This window comes from Pelodiscus sinensis, chromosome 1 (genome assembly GCF_049634645.1).
Source record: "Pelodiscus sinensis isolate JC-2024 chromosome 1, ASM4963464v1, whole genome shotgun sequence".
Classification (NCBI taxonomy): Eukaryota; Metazoa; Chordata; order Testudines; family Trionychidae; genus Pelodiscus; species Pelodiscus sinensis.
The window spans coordinates 985155-1007092 of NC_134711.1; the positions used below are offsets into that span (position 1 = coordinate 985155).

Genomic DNA, 21938 nt, shown 5'->3' on the forward strand with positions numbered 1-21938 from the left:
CCTAGGTGAGCTCTGAGGAGGGGCTCAGGTATCAGGCCTACGGGAGCTCTGAGGGGGGGTTCAGGTACCAGGCCTAGGGGAGCTCTGAGGGGGGGGTTCAGGTACCTGTCCTAGGGGAGCTCTGAGGGGGGGTTCAGGTACCAGGCCTAGGGGATCTCTGAGGGGGGGTTCAGGTACCAGGCCTAGGGGAGCTCTGAGGAGGGGCTCAGGTACCAGGCCTAGGGGATCTCTGAGGGGGGGTTCAGGTACCAGGCCTAGGGGATCTCTGAGGGGGGGCTCAGGTACCAGACCTAGGGGAGCTCTGAGGGGGGGTTCAGGTACCCGGCCTAGGGGAGCTCTGAGGAGGGGCTCAGGTACCAGGCCTAGGGGAGCTCTGAGGGGGGGCTCAGGTACCAGGCCTAGGGGAGCTCTGAGGGGGGGTTCAGGTACCTGTCCTAGGGGAGCTCTGAGGGGGGGTTCAGGTACCTGTCCTAGGGGAGTTCTGAGGGGGGGTTCAGGTACCAGGCCTAGGGGAGCTCTGAGGGGGGGTTCAGGTACCTGTCCTAGGGGAGCTCTGAGGGGGGGTTCAGGTACCTGTCCTAGGGAAGCTCTGAGGGGGGGCTCAGGTACCAGGCCTAGGGGAGCTCTGAGGGGGGGTTCAGGTACCCGGCCTAGGGGAGCTCTGAGGGGGGGCTCAGGTACCAGGCCTAGGTGAGCTCTGAGGGGGGGCTCAGGTACCAGGCCTAGGGGAGCTCTGAGGGGGGGTTCAGGTACCTGTCCTAGGGGAGCTCTGAGGGGGGGTTCAGGTACCCGGCCTAGGGGAGCTCTGAGGAGGGGCTCAGGTACCAGGCCTAGGGGAGCTCTGAGGGGGGGTTCAGGTACCAGACCTAGGGGAGCTCTGAGGGGGGGTTCAGGTACCAGGCCTAGGGGAGGTCTGAGGGGGGGTTCAGGTACCCGGCCTAGGGGAGCTCTGAGGGGGGGTTCAGGTACCAGGCCTAGGGGAGCTCTGAGGGGGGGTTCAGGTACCAGGCCTAGGGGAGATCTGAGGGGGGGGCTCAGGTACCAGGCCTAGGGGATCTCTGAGGGGGGGTTCAGGTACCCGGCCTAGGGGAGATCTGAGGGGGGGGCTCAGGTACCAGGCCTAGGGGAGCTCTGAGGGGGGGTTCAGGTACCCAGCCTAGGGGAGATCTGAGGGGGGGGCTCAGGTACCAGGCCTAGGGGAGCTCTGAGGGGGGGTTCAGGTACCAGGCCTAGGGGAGATCTGAGGGGGGGTTCAGGTACCCGGCCTAGGGGAGCTCTGAGGGGGGGTTCAGGTACCCGGCCTAGGGGAGTTCTGAGGGGGGGCTCAGGTATCAGGCCTAAGGGAGCTCTGAGGGGGGGTTCATGTACCCGGCCTAGGGGAGCTCTGAGGGGGGGCTCAGGTATCAGGCCTAAGGGAGCTCTGAGGGGGGGTTCATGTACCCGGCCTAGGGGAGCTCTGAGGGGGGGCTCAGGTATCAGGCCTAAGGGAGCTCTGAGGGGGGGTTCATGTACCCGGCCTAGGGGAGCTCTGAGGGGGCGTTCAGGTACCAGGCCTAAGGGAGCTCTGAGGGGGGGTTCATGTACCCGGCCTAGGGGAGCTCTCAGGAGGGGCTCAGGTATCCAGCCTAAGCAGGGAATTTAAGGCCCCCATGCCCACAACTTGTTCTGTCACTGTCCTGAACCCAGAACTTAATTCCCCTGTCTGGGCCAGCCCCCCCACTGCATCCCCCACCCTACCCTGGCTCTTGGGGGTTGCCTAGCCCCACCCCCCGGCCATTGACCTACTTGGGCTCCCCTCTTGCTAGCAGCATCTCTCACCAGCTCAGGGGGACGCTGGGCAGCACCCTACTCCCCCCACCTCCAGTCTGTCCTAGGGTGGGGGGCTCCTCTATCCCCTCCCCCAGCTGTCTGGGGCCGTCTGCCCCCTTCCCTTTGCACTCTTTTCCCTCAGACAGTCCCCTCCCTGTTGGAGAGCCCCCCAGTGCACCAACAGGCAGTCCCCTCCCCCCCCCTGTGGGTGCAGCTCCAGGCAGGAAGTTGGTCTCATCCCAGGCAGAGGCACCATGGTGAAGGCGGAAGAGGGAAGGAGGCTGACCAGCCCAGCCGGGGGTGAGGCTGCTGGACAGTGCTGGCACTCTGGGGTCCCAGTGCTGCCCCTGCTGGGTGCTGGACCTGGGTGAGTCCCGGTACAAAGCCAACACCGCTGCCTCCGAGCCATTGCCCTCTCCCGCTTGGTCTCCCAGCCCCGGCTTGTCACGTCGCAGCTGTGCTGAATGCAGCCCTGTCTGTACTCATCTGCCTCTCCCCCCAATCCTCCAGCTCTGCCCCTCTTGCATCTCCAGGGCTGGGATCTGCTCTGACTCTCGGACAAACCCTCCGTGGAGAACACGCCCTCTTCCGGTGCCACACCACGGAGGCGCTCTGCCTGGCGGGGGCGATCCTCATGGAGGCCCCCGTGCTCGCCAAACCGTTCCAGCGAGTGAAGACCAAAGCAGGCTGAAGCGCTTCAGAAGGATCTCACCAAACTAGGTGACTGGGCATCAAAATGGCCAATGAATTGTACTGTTGATAAATCAAAGTAATGCACCTTGGAAACCATCATCTCACCTACACACACAAAATGATGGGGGCGAATTTAGCTCTACTCGAGAGAGAGATCTTGGAGTCACTGGGGAGAGTTCTCTGGAAACATCCCCTCCGTGCGCAGCGGCAGGCAAAAAAGCAAACCCAATGTCAGGAATCATAAAAAGGGATAGAGTTTAAGACAGAAAATATCTTATTGCCTCTATATAAAACCATGGGATGCCCACAGCTTGAATACTGCGTACAGATGTAGTCGCATCATAAGAACATCAGAACGGCCAGACTGGGTCAGACCAACAGTCTATCCAGCCCAGAGTCCTGTCTGCCGACAGTGCCCAATGCCAGATGCTCCTGAGGGGAACACAACAGGTAATCCCCACGTGGTCCCTCTCCTGAAACCCATATCTAGACAAAGAGAGGCTAGGGACCCCATTCCTACATATCCTGGCTAATAGCCGTTGATGGACCTACCCTCCATGAATCTATCTTTCTAGCTCTTTTTTGAACCCTGTTAAAATCCTAGCCTTCACCGCATCCTCTGGCAAGGAGTTCCACAGGTTGACTGTGCGCTGAATGAAGAAAAATTTCCTTTTTTTTTAAGCCTGCTGCCTATTAATTTCATTGGGTGACCCTTAGTTCTTATACTGTGGGAATAAGTAAATAACTTTTCCTTATTCACCCTTTCCACACCAGTAGCAGGAAGTAACAAACCAAAGGAAGTTTTTCTTCACTCAGCACACAGTCGACCTGTGGAACTCCTTGCCAGAGGATGTGGTGAAGGCCAGGACTTCAACGGGTTCAAAAAGAGCTAGATACATTCATGGAGGATAGGTCCTTCAGTGGCTGTTAGCCAGGATTGGTGGGAATGGTGTCCCTATCCTCTGTTTGTCAGAGGCTGGAAATGGGCAACAGGAGAGGGATTACCTGTTCTGTTCACGCCCTCTGGGGTACCTAGCACTGGCCACTGTGGGCAGACAGGACACAGGGTGAGATGTACCTGTGGTCTGACCCAGGATGGCCGTTCTGATGCTCTTATGCTCTGCTGGGGAAGGTCCCCGAAATCTGAACGTTTCCCTGACCTCTCAAGTTTGCAAACGGAGAGCAGCCTTCCCCGCGCGAGGTCTCGTGCTTGCGGCGCGGGCAGGGCAGGGTTCTAGGTGACACATTGGGGCAGCTCTCGCTCTATCCGGAGCCCTCCTGGAACCCACCCTTCCTCTTCTCTTTAGTTTAGGGGCCCCGCTGTCTTCCTGTGTCTCTCCACAGCGGTTTGTGACCCTGGGTGTGAAGGACACTATACAGCGATGAAAGGGATTGTTTTTCTGGGGGTCTCCAACTCTTGCCCTGGTGACCCCTTTCACATCATAACCCTCCGGGTGCAACTCCCCTTATAAATTAAACCAGTGTTTCCGAATTGGTGTGCCGTGGAACCCTGGGGTTCCACGAGAACGTGGCACTCCACCACCCCCTCTTAAAGAGACAGAATCTATTTTGCAGCTTTTTATTTAGTTATTTATTTATTTTTTGCTTGACCGATTCTGGTGGGTCTTTTTTTTTTTTGGACAGATTTTCCCCTGGCAACCCTAGGGGTTCCTTGAAATTCTTTTAAGTTGAAAAGGGTTCCGTGGCCAAATAAAATTGGGAAACACTGAATTAAACCCTTGTTTTATCTATGTAACACCATTATAAATGGGTTTGGGGTGAAGGTTGGCAGCGCCCGATCCCCCGTGTAGGAATCTGGTGATCCCCTTTGTGGCCCTGGCCCCACTTTGAGGACTTGTGTGCTACATGGTGGCTGGAGTTCTCAGCCCGGGGCGAGGGAGGGATCTTTTAATACATGTAAAGAGGAACATTATTTGCATGAATTAAGCCTCTGTTAGCTCAGTTTTATTGGCAGCCTCCCTAAGAAAGTAAAACAGGACAACTCAGAAGGGTGAACGTTTGTCCTGAGTGGATCTTCATGGGATTTACGTTTTCAATTGTTCTGCAAGGCCACACGCTGCTGTTTTAAACTGAGTTAGCCCTGGTACAAGGTTCTGGGGCAGAGCTGTGGTTATTCCCACAGCTGGTACAGCTCTGCCAGCTGCTCAAACACTGCTCCCGCCCCCCGCCAGTCATGTCCACCCCCACTGGAAGGGCTGGGAGCTCAGGCTCTGGGGCCCGTTCAATAAAAGTGGCATCTTTGTGGATACTGCCAAGCCAGGGGAAAATCAGTCGCTCCGCTCCCAGACCGTCAGCCAGCCGGAGGGGGAGAGCGGCTCTCCTCACAACAGACCTAGGGCGCCACAGGGACAGGCGAGGGACCCCGCAAACCAAGCTCCCTCCTCCACACCGCCCATCCAAAGCAGAGCCCTGAAAGCCGTGCCATGAGCCAGCCCTTCCAGCTCCTTGTCATGGGATCCCAGGGGCAAGCCCCCCCTTTGTGCTGCCTGACGGGGGCGCAGGCCGAGGCCGGCAGGAGAGGAGGGTGGGCACCTTGGGGTGAGGGCCGAGCGGGGCGTGAGCTAGGATCAGCTGTTTGGGGAGCAGGAGGACAGAGGCAGAGTCCCGGCTCGCGCTGCCCTCACCTGGACCCTATGGGGTACTGCAAAGCAGGCAGGCCGGCCAGCGGAGAGAGGGCAGGAGGGTGCACAGGACGGGGGCCACAGTCTCTGGAGAGGAAGAGTCAGGTACTGGGGGAAGGGGGTGGAAGAGAGGAATGAGTCAGCCCCTCTCTCTCGCCACACATAGGCTATCAATTTATCCCCCCCCACACTCTATCTATCTATCCCCACCCACCCCCTCTATCTATCTATCCCCACCCCCTATCTATCTATCTATCTATCTATCTATCTATCTATCTATCCCCACCCACCCCATCTATCTATCTATCTATCCCCATACACCCCCTCTATCTATCTATCTATCTATCTATCTATCTATCTATCTATCTATCTATCTATCTATCCCCATACACCCCATCTATCTATCTATCTATCTATCTATCCCCACCCACCCCATCTATCTATCTATCTATCTATCTATCTATCTATCTATCTATCTCCACACTCCCCCCATCTATTCCCACACACCTATCTATCTATCTATCTATCTATCTATCTATCTATCTATCTATCTATCCCCACCCACCCCATCTATCTATCTATCTATCTATCTATCTATCTATCTATCTATCTATCTATCTATCTATCCCCATACACCCCCTCTATCTATCTATTTATCTATCTATCTATCCCCACCCACCCCATCTATCTATCTATCTATCTATCTATCTATCTATCTATCTATCTATCTATCTATCCCCATACACCCCCTCTATCTATCTATTTATCTATCTATCTATCCCCACCCACCCCATCTATCTATCTATCTATCTATCTATCTATCTATCCCCACACCCCCCTCTATCTATCTATCTATCTATCTATCTATCTATCTATCTATCTATCTATCCCCACCCACCCCATCTATCTATCTATCTATCTATCTATCTATCTATCTATCTATCTATCTATCTATCTATCTATCTATCCCCATACACCCCCTCTATCTATCTATTTATCTATCTATCTATCCCCACCCACCCCATCTATCTATCTATCTATCTATCTATCTATCTATCTATCTATCTATCTATCTATCTATCTATCTATCTATCTATCTATCTATCCCCACCCCCTCTATCTATCTATCTATCTATCCCCACCCACCCCATCTATCTATCTATCTATCTATCTATCTATCCCCACACACCCCCTCTATCTATCTATCTATCTATCTATCTATTCCCACACACCCTTCGATCTATCTATCCCCCCTCTCACACAACCCACCTGTCCCCCCCCATGTCCCCGAGGAGAAGCATGCGGGGGGGGGGGGGGGGGAGGTCTCTGCTGCTCTCCTGAGTGGAGCAGCCGGATTCCCGTGCGCGGCCGGGGGCTGTGCGGCTCTGTGGCGGATGCGGGTGCGGGGCAGGTGTCCGGGCCGGGCCGCAGGGACGCAGGCAGGGCCCGCCCGGCTGGGCTGCTGTCCCTCCCCCGGCGCAGAGGCTGGGCTAGGACTGCAAGCCCAGCCCAGCCCAGCCCAGCCCCTCCCGGCTAACAGGACGCCCGGAGAATATTTAACCTGGGAGCCCGGCGGAGAGAGCCAGACGCAGCCAGACTCCGGGGCAGAACCTCCCGGGACAGGGCGAGGCAGCGGGCGGAGCGGACCCGCAGCGCCGAGCCGAGCCGGCCGGACACGGGACAAGCCAATCGCCCCGGGGCGGACCGGGACCGGCCGAACCGAGACCGCGCCCGGACTTGGGGGCGCCGCTGAGCCTGAGCGGGCGCAGAACCGGCCCCGCGTCCGGCTGCAGGCGCCTTGCACCGGGCGGAGCAGGACTCCGGAGCCGCGAGCCGGGCCAGAGCTCAGGTGCGGAACCGGCCGGGCCGGGCTGCGGGGGGCGGCAGCTGGCGGAGAATCGGGGGAACCGGGATCCCCGGGGCATCCGGAACGTCCCGATAGCCCGGTCCCGCCGCTGAGCTAGGGACAGAGGCTGGGGGGGTCGGGGGAGGCGAGGGTCCCGGGGCGCTGCGGGGGGGGGGGGGATGCGCGGAGATCCGGGATGGTGCGGGGAGAGCGGTTGGGGGGGGGCGAGGGTCCCGGGGGAGCGAGGGTCCCGGGGCGCTGCAGGGGGGCGGGGGATCCCGGGGGGGCGAGGGTCCCGGGGCGCTGCAGGGGGGCGGGGAATCCCGGGGGGGGCGAGGGTCCCGGGGAGGGCGAGTTGTTCCCGGGGCGCTGCAGGGGGGCGGGGAATCCCGGGGGGGGGGGCGAGGGTCCCGGGGCGCTGCAGGGGGCGAGGAATCCCGGGGGGGGCGAGGGTCCCGGGGCGCTGCAGGGGGGCGGGGGATCCCGAGGCGCTGCAGGGGGGCGGGGAATCCCGGGGGGGCGAGGGTCCCGGGGCGCTGCAGGGGGGCGGGGAATCCCGGGGGGGGCGAGGGTCCCGGGGCGCTGCAGGGGGGCGGGGGATCCCGAGGCGCTGCAGGGGGGCGGGGTATCCCGGGGGGGGGCGAGGGGTTCCCGGGGCGCTGCAGGGGGCGGGGGATCCCGGGGGGGGCGAGGGGTTCCCGGGGCGCTGCAGGGGGCGGGGGATCCCGGGGGGGCGAGGGGGTCCCGGGGCGCTGCAGGGGGCGGGGGATCCCGGGGGGGGCGAGGGGGTCCCGGGGCGCTGCAGGGGGCGGGGGATCCCGGGGGGGCGAGGGGGTCCCGGGGCGCTGCAGGGGAGCGGGGGGTTCCGGGGGGTCCCGGCGCTCTCGGGGTCCAGCGAAGGGAGATTTGCAGGAGCCGGGCCCGGGGCAGGGGGAGTCCCGCGGCCCCCCAGGGACCAACATCCCCGCCCGCCGAGGACCCCTCCGCTGAGTGCGCCTCGCTCTCCTGTTGCAGCCCCCGGAGCCGGGTGTCCCGCCGCCCGGCGCCCCGCCCGCCCGGCCCGGCATGGGAGCCCTGCTGCCGGCCGCGCTGGGTTGCATCAGCCTGGGTCTGTGTCTGCTGCAGCTGCCGGGCTGCCGGCCCCTGCCCGTGGGGCGCCCCCTGCTGCTGCCCAGAGACAGGTGAGCGCCCCCCGCCGCTGCCCCGCCGCTCCAGACACCCCCCGTCCCGTCCCCTGCAGCCCGGGGTCTGTGGCGCCCAGACACAGAGGCTGCGCAGGGCTAGTGGCCGCGGATGCAGGTTGCCCCACACGGCCTGTGCTCCCAGCCTGGGCCTCTGCCTCCCCCGGGCCCTGGGTGTTAAATTCCTGGGCTGGGGTCCAACTGGTGCCTCCTTGTTGGAGAAAGTGACCCCCCCATTGGCTGCTGGCCCCGCCTGCTGCGGGTTCCCCATGGGAGTGGGACACGGAAGCTGGGGGCTGGAAAGGGAAGTGGGGCCCTTCCCCAGGGCCTGGGTGCTAGCGAGAAGCCCCAGAGATGCCCACCCACTTCCTCAGGTAGGTCCGGGCACCCTCTCTCCCTGGTGGCCGGCCCGGGGGGCTCCCCTTGGGGGCAGAGCTCAGCACGCCCACCGCGCCCAGGACGCGCTCTGTAACCTGCGGCCAGCGCGTCCTGATTTCCCCGGGTGCTGGGTCCCCGGGACAGAGGGGCCTTTGTGTGGGCAGCAGGTTGGCTCCATGGCCGGGGAATCTCGGAGACACTGCAGCCTTGTCATGCGGCTCCGGCGCGGAGTCCGTGCTCTGGGGGAGGGGTGCTGGTGGGGGCAGGGCCTGGGACGGGGACGCTGTGTGAATCCAGTAGGGACAGGGCGGGCGGTGCTAACTGCCTGGCTGGGTGCAGCAGCGCCTGTGGGCACTGGCAGGTTCTCGTCGCTCTGCCCAGCCCTGCTGGGGAGCCAGGCCAGGAGGATGGCCTAGTGGTTAGATCCTGGGAGTCAGGACTCTCCCGCTCCCTGGCTGTGTGACCTGGGTACTGAGTACGCTCCCCTGGCGAGCTGAGGGGTCAGGTGACGGATGGATGTTGAGGACGGAGCCGGGAGCAGCTGGTGCTCTGGCAGTGCTGTGCCCGGGGAGCTCTCCAAGCCCTGCGTGCGCAGACAAGGCCAGGGATGGCGAGCGTGACGATCAGCTGGTGTGTGCCCGCCCCTGGGAGAATCAGGATGTACTGAGCGGCTCAGCCTGGGGCGTTGGGGGCCGGGGCAGCGCCCGTCTGAGCCCAGCGCCATGCTCCGAGCGGTCCCTGGCCCCCAGCTTCACCCTCAGCCCCGTTCTGTTCCCGGCTCGGCGGGCGTGGCTGTAACGGGTCTGGGGAGGGGCCCCCGCCTCCCACGTTGGGGCAGCGGCGTTGGGGTTGCCTCCGCGCCGGGCTCCCAGGGAATACAGAGGTGCGCTGACGTGACTGGCCACGGGGCGGCGTGGTGCTGGGGTGCCCCGTGGCCCGTGTGTGGGCATGTGGACAGTCACGCTGGGCCAGGCCCTGTGCTCACATACCCGGCAGGACACTCATGCCCCTCCGCTTTGTGACCCCCCCCGCCCTTCTGGTTGTCCCCTGGACTGGGGTCATCCTGGCCAGTGGCGCTGGGGGGAGCCCCGAGGGAGGGGCGGCAGGGCAGAGGGGCTGGGGCGTGATGGAGTCCTTGGCTTGGCTCACCTGCAGCTGCCTCAGCATGAGCCTGTTTCTCACGGGACGGCGCTCCCGTTGGGGGCCACAGCTGAGCCAGCGTTGAGCGTCCCGGGAGGGGAGCGGGGGCAGATGACCCACGGAAGGGGCCGGCCGGAGCGTGGCGCTGACTGTGCTAGGAGAGGTGCAGGCAGGCGTGGGGCGGCGCAGGGACAGAGGGGAACGCCGCGGCCGGTATGGATCGGTCGGAAATCCGGTGGCGGGGCTTTTCACTCTGAAATGAATCGCGCGGTGGCCAGAGCAGCCCTGGGGCTGCCCAGCAGGGGGTGCTGTGCCAGACCGGGGGGGGGGGGGGGCACCCGGCCAGTGCCCCGGGGTGTCTGCCCATCACGGGGCACCGGGCAGCGTACAGGGCCCTGGCCCAGGGTGGCAGTTTCTATCTCCCGGGCGGTAGGAATTTGGCTGTTCCTTGTGCCGGGGCCGGCTGGTGGGGAAGGCCCGTCCGACCTCCTCGTCTGGACACTGTCAGCCTGCACCGTCATGGGCCTGGCATTCCAGAGCGAGGACTCTGCTCCCCGCTCCCCGCCTCCCATCCCGGCCTTTGCCTCGGGACTGGGCCCTCCCTTCTCTCCGCCAAAGGGCCCTGCGTGGGGTGGGGGGCGCCTGGAGAGCTCTGTGTGCACGGCCCCGACCCGACACTGTGTGCCGCACCTGGCCCAGCAGCATGCCCCGAGGGCTGTGCGAGTCGGCCCCCCCTCCCGAAGCGCTCCTCCCCAGAGGCAGAGTGCCCCGGCAGAGGCGAGGTGCGGCCGGGCGTCCAGAGGAGGGAGCAGCCCTGCTGGGTGGGCAGGAGTGTTTGGGTGCACACAGGCAGGGGGTGAATTGCCAGGGGTGTCTGCCCACCTGGGGGCGATGGCGGTGGGAGGGGTGGGCAGAGGGGGATGGGGCGGGTGGAGGTGTGGGGATGTGAATGGAGCATGGGTGCCGGTGGGCGGGCATGTGGGCACACGCAGGTTGGCATGAGAGATGTGTGCTGGGATAGGGGCATGTGGGTGGGGGCCTTGGAGAACGCACATGGCATGGTGATTGCATGGAAATTGGATGCATGTGGTTGGGTGTGCATGCAAGGGGGCATGCAGGGACGGCTGCAGGCAGGTGAATGCATGCAGGACCGGGTGTGGGTGCATGCAGGCGTGGATGCAGGTGCGTGAGTACGTGCATGGGTGGATGCACGCAGGGCTGGGTGTGGGTGCATGCAGGTGTGGGTGCAGGCGGGTGGATGTATGCAGGGCCAGGCATGGGTGCAGGTACATGGGCACATGCAGGGCCAAATGCGAATGCATGCATGCATAGGTGCAGATGAGTGGATGCATGGAGGGCTGGGCGTGGGTACATGCAGGTGTGAGTGCAGGTGTGTAGGAGCATGCAGGGCCGTGTGTAGGTGCAGGGCCGTGCATGGGTGCATGCCGGCGTGGGTGCATGCGGGGCTGGGTGTGGGTGCATGCAGGCATGAGTGCAGGTGTCTGGGGGCATGCAGGGCCGTGTGTGGGTGCATGCAGGCGTGAGTGCACGTGTGTAGGTGCATGCAGGGCCGTATGTGGGTGCAGGGCCAGGCGTGGGTGCATGCATGTGTGGGTGCAGGGCCGTATGTGGGTGCAGGGCCAGGCGTGGGTGCATGCATGTGTGGGTGCAGGGCCGTATGTGGGTGCAGGGCCGGGCGTGGGTGCATGCATGTGTGGGTGCAGGGCCGTATGTGGGTGCAGGGCCGTATGTGGGTGCAGGGCCGGGCGTGGGTGCATGCATGTGTGGGTGCAGGGCCATATGTGGGTGCAGGGCCAGGCGTGGGTGCATGCATGTGTGGGTGCAGGGCCGTATGTGGGTGCAGGGCCGTATGTGGGTGCAGGGCCGGGCGTGGGTGCATGCATGTGTGGGTGCAGGGCCGTATGTGGGTGCAGGGCCGGGCGTGGGTGCATGCATGTGTGGGTGCAGGGCCGTATGTGGGTGCAGGGCCGGGCGTGGGTGCATGCATGTGCGTGTGGCTGCACATGACCCCCAGGCCATTATGGAAAAGGCAGAACTGCCAGAACCCCGAGTCAGCGCCCGCTGGCAGGCTCCCTGGGGACGTGACTGGGGCCGGGGGTGGTGGCCAGGGGTGACTCAGGATCTTCCCTGACCCTGTCTGCAGTGGCTGGGACGGGGGCACCTGCATCAGCGTGGGAGCCAGCAGCTCCCTGCAGGCTGGTCCCGTGGCCGAGGGCTGAGGGGGCCCCACCAGGGCGCTGTACGGCCACACGGGATGCAGTTTGCGGGCGCCGCTCTGGGTCCTGCTGAGCGGGGGAGCTGCCCAGACCTCGGCCCGGGGTTGGGGGGGCTGGGAGTCCCCCCATTTTGCAGAGGGAGGGGGGCGCTCAGGGCAGAGGCACGGACCTGCCTGTTCCTGGCGCTCGCCCCGTGTGGCTGCAGAGCCAGGAGCGGGAGCCGGAGGCTCGTGGGGCTCGGGGTGGGCTAGTCCAGCGGGCTCCGGGGTCTGTCCCGCTCGTGCCCGCTGGCCTCCTGGGCGTGGGAGATCCCCGACCCTTTGCATAAAGCTCAGGGCTGGTCCAGGGCCGGCTCGCCCGGCTCCCATGGTGGTGGGGCCCTGCCCACGGGACATAGAGGAGGCAGCTGCTGGCAGGCCCTTCTCCGGGGACCCCTCGGTTTGGGGCTCTCCCGTGTGGGGCGGGCGGGGGAGCTGGTGCAGGGGGGCTGGGTTTTGGGGCGATTGGGGGTTGCAGGAGCAGGCGGGGAAGCTGGAGGTTTGGGGTCTCCCGGGCCCGGGGAGGCGGGCGAGTTTCCATGGGGCTAAAGGCTGGGAGGAACCCTGTGAGCGCGCCCGGCTCCCTGCTGCGGTGGCACGTAGCCGGGCTCCCCGCGGGGCAGGGCCGGGGCGCAGGCGGCAGGCGGCGGCCCCGCTGCGGGTGGGGGCGGCAGAGGCAGGGCGGGCGCCCGGCCCTGTGGCTGCGGCGCAGTCGTGCCGGTTCGGGGGCGAGGCCCTGGCGCGGCAGCTTCGCAGGGGCCAGAACCGGCACGTCCCAGGGATAATGATGCGGCGGCGCGTACGTGTGCTGCGGCAGGTACGGCGGCGGCTTGGCCTGGCTCCCGCCCGGCGCAGCCTCACGTGCCTGCTCCCCAGGGCATCCCTGCCCTCCCGCCGCTCCCTGCTGCGCTGGATTGCTTGTTCCCCTCCCTCGCCCAGCTCCTGCGCCCTGACGCCTCTCTGCCCGTCGCTGGTGCTGTGAGCTTCCCTCCTGCAGTGCCCTGCTGCTTCTCTGCCCATTGGCACTGCTGTGAGCTTCCCTCCAGCAGTGCCCTGCCACCTCTCTGCCCATTGCCAGGGCTGTGAGCTTCCCTCCTGCAGTGCCCTGCCACCTCTCTGCCCATTGCCGGTGCTGTGAGCTTCCCTCCTGCAGTGCCCTGCTGCTTCTCTGCCCATTGCCGGTGCTGTGAGCTTCCCTCCTGCAGTGCCCTGCTGCTTCTTTGCCTGTCACCAGTGTTGTGAGCTTCTCCAGCAGTGCCCTGCCGTTTCTCTGCCTGTCGCCAGTGCTGTGAGCTTCCCTCCAGCAGTGCCCTGCCGTTTCTCTGCCTGTCGCCAGTGCTGTGAGCTTCCCTCCAGCAGTGCCCTGCTGCTTCTCTGCCCGTTGCTGGTGCTGTGAGCTTCCCTTCTGCAGTGCCCTGCTGCTTCTCTGCCCGTTGCTGGTGCTGTGAGCTTCCCTCCAGCAGTGCCCTGCCACCTCTCTGCCCATTGCCAGGGCTGTGAGCTTCCCTCCTGCAGTGCCCTGCTGCTTCTTTGCCTGTCACCAGTGTTGTGAGCTTCTCCAGCAGTGCCCTGCCGTTTCTCTGCCTGTCGCCAGTGCTGTGAGCTTCCTTCCAGCAGTGCCCTGCTGTTTCTCTGCCTGTCGCCAGTGCTGTGAGCTTCCTTCCAGCAGTGCCCTGCCATTTCTCTGCCTGTCGCCAGTGCTGTGAGCTTCCTTCCAGCAGTGCCGTGCCACTTCTCTGCCCATTGCTGGTGCTGTGAGCTTCCCTGTAGCAGTGCCCTGCTGCTTCTCTGCCTGTCACTAATGCTGTGAGCTTCCTTCCAGCAGTGCCCTGCCACTTCTGTGCCTGTCACCGGTGCTGTGAGCTTCCCTCCAGCAGTGCCCTCATAGTTCTGGTCCCAGTGCTGTGAGCTTCCTGGCAGCAGTGCCCTGCTAGCTCGGTGCCTGTTGCCAGTGCTGTGAGCTTCCTGGCACAGTGCCCCCACAGTTCTCTCTCTAATTTCACAACCTGCATTTTCTCTAATTTCTCCCTCTCCCCTGGCATCCCACCTCCCTCCCCTGCTGGAGGTCCCTGTGGAGGGCTGTAGAGCTGCTGCCGGGTGCGGGTTCCCGCGGGCGCTGGCTGTGTCACACTGTCGGGCAGGTTCTGCGGCGGGAGAGACTGGGGGGGGGCCCTGCGGCGTGGGCAAAGGCAGAACATCTCAGCGCGGCTATGCCGGGGATTTGCCCTCTGGCCGGGCCTCTGGGCCCAGCGGGGAGCGAAAGGCACCAGGGAGGCTCCAGCCAGGGCCCGGCTAGTCTCCAGGACTCAGTCCGGTCTGATCCAAACGGCTCGGCTCGCCGGCCTCTCTGCCCCGCTGGGTTTGCAGGCTGTTAGCACCCCAGGGCGCTGCCTCGCCACGCCACAAACATTCCCGGACTGAGTCATCCTGGGCCGGGGGAGAGGCCTTTTCCAGGGGCTGCCGCTCTGAGTTTCTGAAGGCCAGTCCTGCCAGACTCCCTGGCTTGGCTGAGGCAGCAGCTGTGCGCAGTCGCAAGGCGCTGCTGGCTTACGGGCCTAAATACAGACGCTGCCGCCTCATTTTAGACACCCCGGTCTGAACACGGTGGGTTAAGTGATGCCCCCAAGGCCACGGTGCCCGTCAGTGGCACAGCTGAGATTTGACCGCAGTGGGCTTCAGGCAGGCAGGCCCAGCAGAGCAGCCCAGGAACGGCTGTTGAACCGGGGTCTGCAGAGTTTCTCAGCCCGTTGGAGTGGCTGTCCCGCTCTGGGGCCCGGCCCCGTGGTCAGCGTGGTACCAGGAGAGAGGGGCTGTAGGGCAGCCCTGTGGGCGTGGCTGTTCCGCCGGAGCAGTGGGGGACAGACCCTCAGCTGGGATGGGCCCCCCACGCGGCCTCTGTCTAGCCCTGTCTGCCTGGCCTTTCGGCAGGGCGGGAGGAGGCCTTTCTGGAAGGATGCCAGGGCACTCCCAGGCTGGGAAAGTCAGCCCAGCGTGGCTGCTCTCAGGGGGCCGTGAGTGGTGGCTGCAGCAGCCGACTGCACTTGGAGCAGGGGAAAAGCCTGAGGATGGAGCGGTTGCAGGAGGGTGGGGGGACATGACAAAGGCCGTTGTGCTGGCCAGGACCATGTGCCCAGCCAGGAACCTAGGACCTGGGATGGGGCTGGAGCCATCCCCACACGGCCACAAGGGCCCTTCCCCCGTGAGTGGTCCTTTGCACGGTCACTATCAAACTCCCAGTGCACGTGGCACAGGCCGCACCAGCGTGGCACGGGGCACGGCCCAGCTCCCCCCCAGCCATGCCCGCTCTCAGGGCCCACGCCCAGCCTCGCCCCGGCCCTCTTGTGCCCCGTCGGGATAGGGCCAGGCCTGCGTCCTGACCTTTGTGCTCTTGTGGTGCAGGGAGCCCCCGGACAGGAGACCCGCCGCGCCGCTGGGGAGTCGGCCCCCGCAGAGGAGGACCATGGAGCTGCTCCGGCTTGGCACCGCGAGAGCACAGCTGGACTGGGAACGGCTCGGGGAGACGCCGGCCGCCCTGCTGTGGCCCCTCCCTGGCCCCCGAAGCCGAGCGGGGCCCCCTCGCCTCCCACGGACTGGCCCCGGGCGTGCCAAGCGCCACGCGGCCCCCCGCCGCCACCACGCCCAGCTGATGCGCGTGGGCTGCGTCTTGGGCACCTGCCAGGTGCAGAACCTCGGGCACCGGCTCTGGCAGCTCATGGGCCAGTCGGGCCGCCAGGACTCGTCGCCCATGAACCCCAGCAGCCCCCACAGCTACGGGTGAAGGAGGGAGCCGCCGGGGGGCGGGGCCGGGTTGCTTTGGGCTGAGCCCCCCCCGCCTGCCTCCACGGGGCAGCCACGCCCCCCGTACCTGGTGTAGGAGCCTTTACTAAAGCGCTTCCTTGCAGAGTCCAGAGCCCCATGTGCCGTGTCTTCGGGGGCCGGGCAGTGGCGGCTGGGACCGAGGACAAGGGGGCAGCGGCCCCGCGCTGCAGCTGGCGCGTGGGCAGAGAGGCTGAGCCCCAGAGGAGAGGGGGCAGCGGGGGAGGAGCAGACTCCTCCTGCTGCGTTTCGGGAGAAGGGGGAGTGAAGTGGAGGGGGGGGAGATGTGACTGTTTCTGCCTGTGCAGCCCCATTCTAGGTGGGGGGGGGGTCTGTTTCCCAGGGGTCCCGCCGTCCACGCCAGCAGCCCGCATGGGGAGAGATGAAGGGACGGCCTGACCCCCAGGAAGAGCCCGGCCCCTTCCCGTCCCGGCCTGGGTGTCCTGGGGAATTGTGTTTCGCCTCCCCAGGTTCCCTCGTGCGGCCTGGCCTGAGCGCCCCTGTAGCACGGCTGCAGGCGCTCAGCTGCTGGGCTGCCCCTCGGAGGTGGCTGCATGTCCGTGCTGGGGGGTGGGGCGTGTGAGCCCAGGGCGTCACCAAGGGCAGGACTGGGCCTGCAGCATCTGGCGGGCTCTGGGGCTGGCTGGCTGGCGGGAGCGTGCAGGCGGCAGGGGCCTGGCTCTGGCTTCCCCGCGCCCCCACGTGGCCTGGAACTCGGGGAGCCAGGAGCCCCTGGGCAGCGCCATGGTGGGTACCACTGGGAGCACAAGAGGGGCCCGGGCACAAAGCGGCCACGCAGGCCCCCAGCCTGTACAGGCTGCAGCACAAGCGTCAGCCCCCGAGAGGGAGTCACTGCTGGGGGGGATCCGGGCTCCCCACAGCCAATGCAAGGGGGTGGGGCTGGGGGGCTGTGTCCCTGCTGCCGAGTCCCGGCGGGTCTGTGCCCCGTGCTGGCAGGTGGCAGAGGGCGGGATGTGGCCCGGGGTGCGATAGTGCGGCCGATTAACCCCTAAGCAAAAGCTTCTAGGTTAATACTCTAGACGACCCGCATTCCCCCGGCCCCCCCTCCCTGGCAGTTCTTTTAGCAGGCTGGCCAGCCCGGCTCAGTCCTGGCTCCGGGTCCGGGCCCTACCCCCGCTGCGGCTCTGCATTTCAGGTGTATTAGGAGCTGGCCGGCAGCCCGGCTCAGTCCTGGCGCCGGGTCCGGGCCCTACCCCCGCTGCGGCTCTGCATTTCAGGTGTATTAGGAGCTGGCCAGCCCGGCTCAGTCCTGGCGCCGGGTCCGGGCCCTACCCCCGCTGCGGCTCTGCATTTCAGGTGTATTAGGAGCTGGCCAGCAGCCCGGCTCAGTCCTGGCTCCGGGTCCGGGCCCTACCCCCGCTGCGGCTCTGCATTTCAGGTGTATTAGGAGCTGGCCAGCAGCCCGGCTCAGTCCTGGCTCCGGGTCCGGGCCCTACCCCCGCTGCGGCTCTGCATTTCAGGTGTATTAGGAGCTGGCCAGCAGCCCGGCTCAGTCCTGGCTCCGGGTCCGGGCCCTACCCCCGCTACGGCTCTGCATTTCAGGTGTATTAGGAGCTGGCCAGCAGCCCGGCTCAGTCCTGGCTCCGGGTCCGGGCGCTACCCCCGCTGCGGCTCTGCATTTCAGGTGTATTAGGAGCTGGGCGGGCAGCCCGGCTCAGTCCTGGCTCCGGGTCCGGGCCCTACCCCCGCTGCGGCTCTGCATTTCAGGTGTATTAGGAGCTGGGTGGGCAGCCCGGCTCAGTCCCAGCTTGCACACGGTCCAGGAGCTCCGATCCGCCCCCAGACGGGCTGCTGCCACCCCTGGATCGGAGGCAGCAGCGCGGGGCGACAGGCAGCCGGGCTGCGACGGGAGCTGGTTTTAGAACTGGCTCCCCTAGCAGAGCAGCTCCCGCCTGGCGCCCCGCGCTGCTTCCTCGGATCCAGCGGCCGCAGCGCGGAGCGGCGGGGGCTCCTCGGGAGTGGGGCCGGAGCCCGCTGGCTGCCACCCCGCCCCCGGGACCATCGAATAGTCGAGTCACCGATAAGAATTTGCGAGGTTACTCGACTAGTCAATTCGCGAGATTTAACATCCCTGGGCCCCAGGGCACCCGGGCCGTGACTCAGCCGGGCTGAGCCGAGCAGCCGCCAGGACTTGTGCAAGGGCTGGCCAAGCCCCGGGCCGTACCCGGCGTCTGAGTCAGCGGCTTCCTCGCACGGTGGGCGGTGGCAAGTGGGCTTGCCAGGCCCACGGTCCCAGCGCCAACAGGGCTAACAGTGCCCGTCCCCACCCCCATGCTGCCCCCCGGCACGGGGCAGAGCGCCAGGGGCATCTCTCCATGACCACTGGGCGTGGGGACCCGGGGGACGTGGCAGGCTGCTTGGAGCACGGTGGCGGGTGCTGCTGGCCAGGACGGTCCCAGCTCCACCTCCCCCCACGTGCCCTGCCGTGGGCACCGCTGGGGCTGAGCTGAGCGGGGGTCGTGGCAGGTGGGCAGTACCGAGGGGCGGTGCGGAAGCCAGGCTGGCGGGTGTCCTCCGAGGACACGGGTCCATTGCTGCTCCTGGGAGCCAGGTCTCCCCTCGGGGGTTAGCTGGGGGGTCGGGTCTCCCCGCTAGTTCCAGGCCCTTGCGGGATTGCTGTGCAGACCTGTGGGGCGCTGGGCTGGGGGGACGCGGCCCCTGCTCGCTGCTGCTTTGTTTGCCTGTCCTCTTGCTCCGGCCCCGGCCCGGCTCAGGCTACGCCGGGCACTGCCTCCTGGCCCTGCCTCGCTTCAGCGTCCTTCCCTGGGGAGCTGCCCCAAATGTGTGGGGAGCCCGGACCTCCCTGCTGAGCTGCCCAGCCGGCAGTGGTGAGAAGCGATGGACGGCCCATCGAGCCCCCGCCCTGCCCTGCCGGCTGCTAACGGCTGCTGCAGAGGGAGGCCGGTAACCGGCTTGGTTCTGCCATTGCCGGGCCCAAACTGGAACAATTTCTGCTGCTCCCAGTGGGGACCAGCTCACACCCTGAAGGCCTGTGGAACGTCCACTCCTGCGGGTTTCACTGTGCACAAGTCAAAGGGGCGACTGTTGGTGCTTTCCGCCCCATCTCCTGCACCAGTGAGTTCCACAGGTGAATTGGATTCTGCTAAGCGCATTTTCTCTACCGTGTGGTGTGTGTTGCTTAGCACAGCCTGGCTCACACCCGCTGGGGCAGGCGTCACGACTGCCCTTCTCTGTATCAGGCTCTGCTCACCCCTCCCCTCCTTTTCACACCCCACTGTCCATCTCTCCCCTCCCTCGCAGGGCTTGAGCACTATGCTGCATTTCCTGCAGGCTGCAGGCTGGTCTGCACAACATGGCTCCCGCCGCACGGCTATGGGGCTGCAGCTGCAGGCTCTGGAGCGCAGACCCATCCCACAAGTGGGGGGCAGGGGTATTTCCAGCCCCGTAGTTAATCCACCCACTGAGGTGGCTGAATTCTGCTGCTAGCGCAGCCAGGTCTACAGCGGGGGTTAGATCGGACAGGCCTGGGTGTGGAACAGGGCTCAGAACCCCCCCTTCCCCCCCCCCCCGGTGATGTGCGCTAAAGGGGGGGGCTCTTTCTCACATTGGATCGGGAGGGGGTGGACGACAGAAACCCACTAGCACATTGGCCTCCCCTCCCCCCGTTTTCACTGGCCTGGGGGCAGCCGCCCGGGGTGGAGGGGCGAGGGGGGGGCCCTGTCAGTCAGTCTGCACTGAAAGCAGGTTGCATTCAAAGCACTTTATGGACCAGGGACCTGCCCTTGTGTGGCTGGAGACACACACACGCTCCAGGGATGCCCGGAGACGGGGTAGGCATCCCCGGTACCCACGTGATGGCCAGGCTGCACTCCCTGGGCTCAGGCGTTCCCGTGGGGCTGGGTTGGGGGGCAGACCCATGGCGTGGGGTGGGGCTAAGGTGTCTGGGAGGGGTTACTGGGCTCTCTTTGCGGCCGGGGTCCATGCAGGGTCCACGCTGGCTGTGTGTAGGGGCACCCGCTACTCCAGACCAGCCCCTCCACTCTGGAAGCCCCCAGACAGTCCCCGGCACCCACGCGCCCCCGGAGGGCACAGCCCTGTCTGTTATGGGCTGGCCCCACCTCACACGCACTGACCGGGCCTGGCAGCCCCCTGCCAGTGGCTCCTTTAGCGAACTGTAAGTCTCATGATTAAACACTGTGGGAAAAGCCACCAGCCTGGTCTGCTTCATGCCAAAGGCGCCACGGTTAAAGGTCTCGCATGTTGGAAAAATAATCCCAACTCTACGCACAATATGATGGGGACTAGTTTGGCTACCACGACTCGAGAGAGAGACCTTGGAGTCACTGTGGAGCGTTCTCTGAAAACACCCAATGTAAGGAGTCATTAAAGAAGGGGTAGAGAATAAGAAAACAGCTGATTGCCTCTGGATAAAGCCATGGCATGCCCACATCTGGAATACTGCGTACAGATGTGGTTGCCTCATCTCGAAAAAGATCTCTTGGAATTGGAAAAGGGCAACAAAACCGATTCGGGGTTGGGAACAGGCGCCATATGAAGACAGATCAAAAAGACTTGAGACTTTTCAGCTTAGAAAAGAGGAGATGAAGGCGGGATGTGACAGAGGCCTATACAATCACGACTGGTGTGGAAAACGTGAATAAGGAAAAGTTATTTACTTAGTCCCACAAGATAAGAACTAGGGGTCACCCAATGAAATGAATAGGCAGCAGGTTGAAAACAAACCAAAGGAAGTTTTCCTTCACTCAGCGCACAGTCAACCTGTGGAACTCCTTGCCACAGGATGTGGTGAAGGCCAGGACTTTAACAGGGTTCAAAAAAGAGCTAGATAGATTTGTGGAGGCTAGGTCTCTCAATGGCTATACCCCCACGCCCCAGGACAGGCTGTAGGGCTGGGTGGCCTTGTCACAGCTCACAGGTCGTGTCCACGCTTGGCCCCTCGGCTCCTGGGCAGATCCCCCCCTCTCCAGTGCGGCAGCCCCTTCTCGGGGAGTCCACTCCAGTGCGGTGACCCTCTCTTGGGGGGCCCACTCTTACCTGGGGGGTCCGCCCCTCCGCCTCCGGGACCGTGCCTCTCAGGGCCTCCAGTCGCCTGCCTCCGCTGTGAGCCCCCTCGGGGGGTCCCCTCCCTCTGGACCCCGGGGCCTCCTCCCCCAGAAGGCACGGTGCCCCCCTGTTCTCTAGACCAGAGCCACTATCAGCCAGCACCCAACAGGAGGGTCTATGGAGCTTTGACAGCAATGGGTCCCTCAGGCCGGTCGGCCTGGGCCCTCAGCCCCACGTCAGCCTCCCCTGCAGCCGGCTGAGTCCTGCCTGCTCTGCCCTCAGTCCCCCAAAACCAGCCCCCGTCTCCCAGCAGAGCCTCCGATACCCCAGCCACAGCCCCTCCCCCGGCCCTCTCCCCAGGTAAGTCGCCTGGCCCCTCTTCTCCCCCCGCCCCGTCTACCGTTCTCCCCTCCCTGGGACCAGCTGGGCCGGTTGCTGGGGTCCCCTCTGCCGCCCATCCGGGGTCACCCGGTCCCAGACCCCGTGGCTCCAACTCTGGGCTGGTCTCTGCAATAACCAACTCCCCCCTTTGTCACATTAACCTCCAGGCCCTGCGTGCCCCCCGTGTGCAACACCCCCCCGGAGCCCCCAGACTCCCCACTGCCTCACAGGGCCTGGCCAGACGGCTACAGGGAGTCCTGGCTCACCGTGCCTGCACCCCTCCCACCTGCTCAGGTGAGCCACAGAAAGGACCCACCCATCCCTGAACGGTCCCACCCCGAACCTCCGTGTTCCTGGTTCTGGGCCCCCCCCAGGGGGAGAGGAGGGGCTGGGTGGAGAGGCCCTGAGTGTCTGTGTGGGGCCCATCAGCGTGTGCCTAGACAGAGCTGCCCAGGGCCCACGCCGGGGGGGGGGGGGGAGGGATCCCTGGACTCCCCGTTGCAGGAACGAGGCCACGGGCTTGGCCACGGAGACTCTCCCGGCTCTGAGCCTCAGGCCACGGGAGGCAAATGTATGTGGGGGGGCCAGGTCACACCAAGGCCCATGGGTGATTCTCCCCCCCCCCCCGCCCTGGCTGCAGCCGATTGAGATGGGCCCCTGCACCCTGAGCTGTGGGGCGGGGCGGGCGGATCCCGGAGACAAGGAGCCGGGCTCAGAGAGGGCGTCTGTGC

The 21938-nt window shown here is 64.8% G+C and overlaps 1 protein-coding gene across 1 annotated transcript; it reads left to right on the forward strand.

Moving 5' to 3' along the window:
* The first annotated feature begins 6682 nt into the window (after nucleotides 1-6682).
* On the forward strand, nucleotides 6683-19971 carry ADM2 (adrenomedullin 2). The gene is made up of 3 exons (XM_075924221.1): nucleotides 6683-6993; nucleotides 8005-8171; nucleotides 15364-19971. The coding sequence occupies exons 2-3, from the start codon at nucleotides 8056-8058 to the stop codon at nucleotides 15740-15742; spliced, it is 495 nt and encodes a 164-aa protein (XP_075780336.1). The 5' UTR covers nucleotides 6683-6993; nucleotides 8005-8055; the 3' UTR covers nucleotides 15743-19971.
* The last annotated feature ends 1967 nt before the right edge of the window (nucleotides 19972-21938 follow it).

Coding starts and splice junctions, on each gene's coding strand:
- ADM2 (XM_075924221.1), top strand. CDS start 8,056: ATGGGAGCCCTGCTGCCGGCCGCGCTGGGTTGCATCAGCCTGGGTCTG. Junction 8,172..15,363: donor CTGCTGCTGCCCAGAGACAG/GTGAGCGCCCCC, acceptor CTTGTGGTGCAG/GGAGCCCCCGGACAGGAGAC.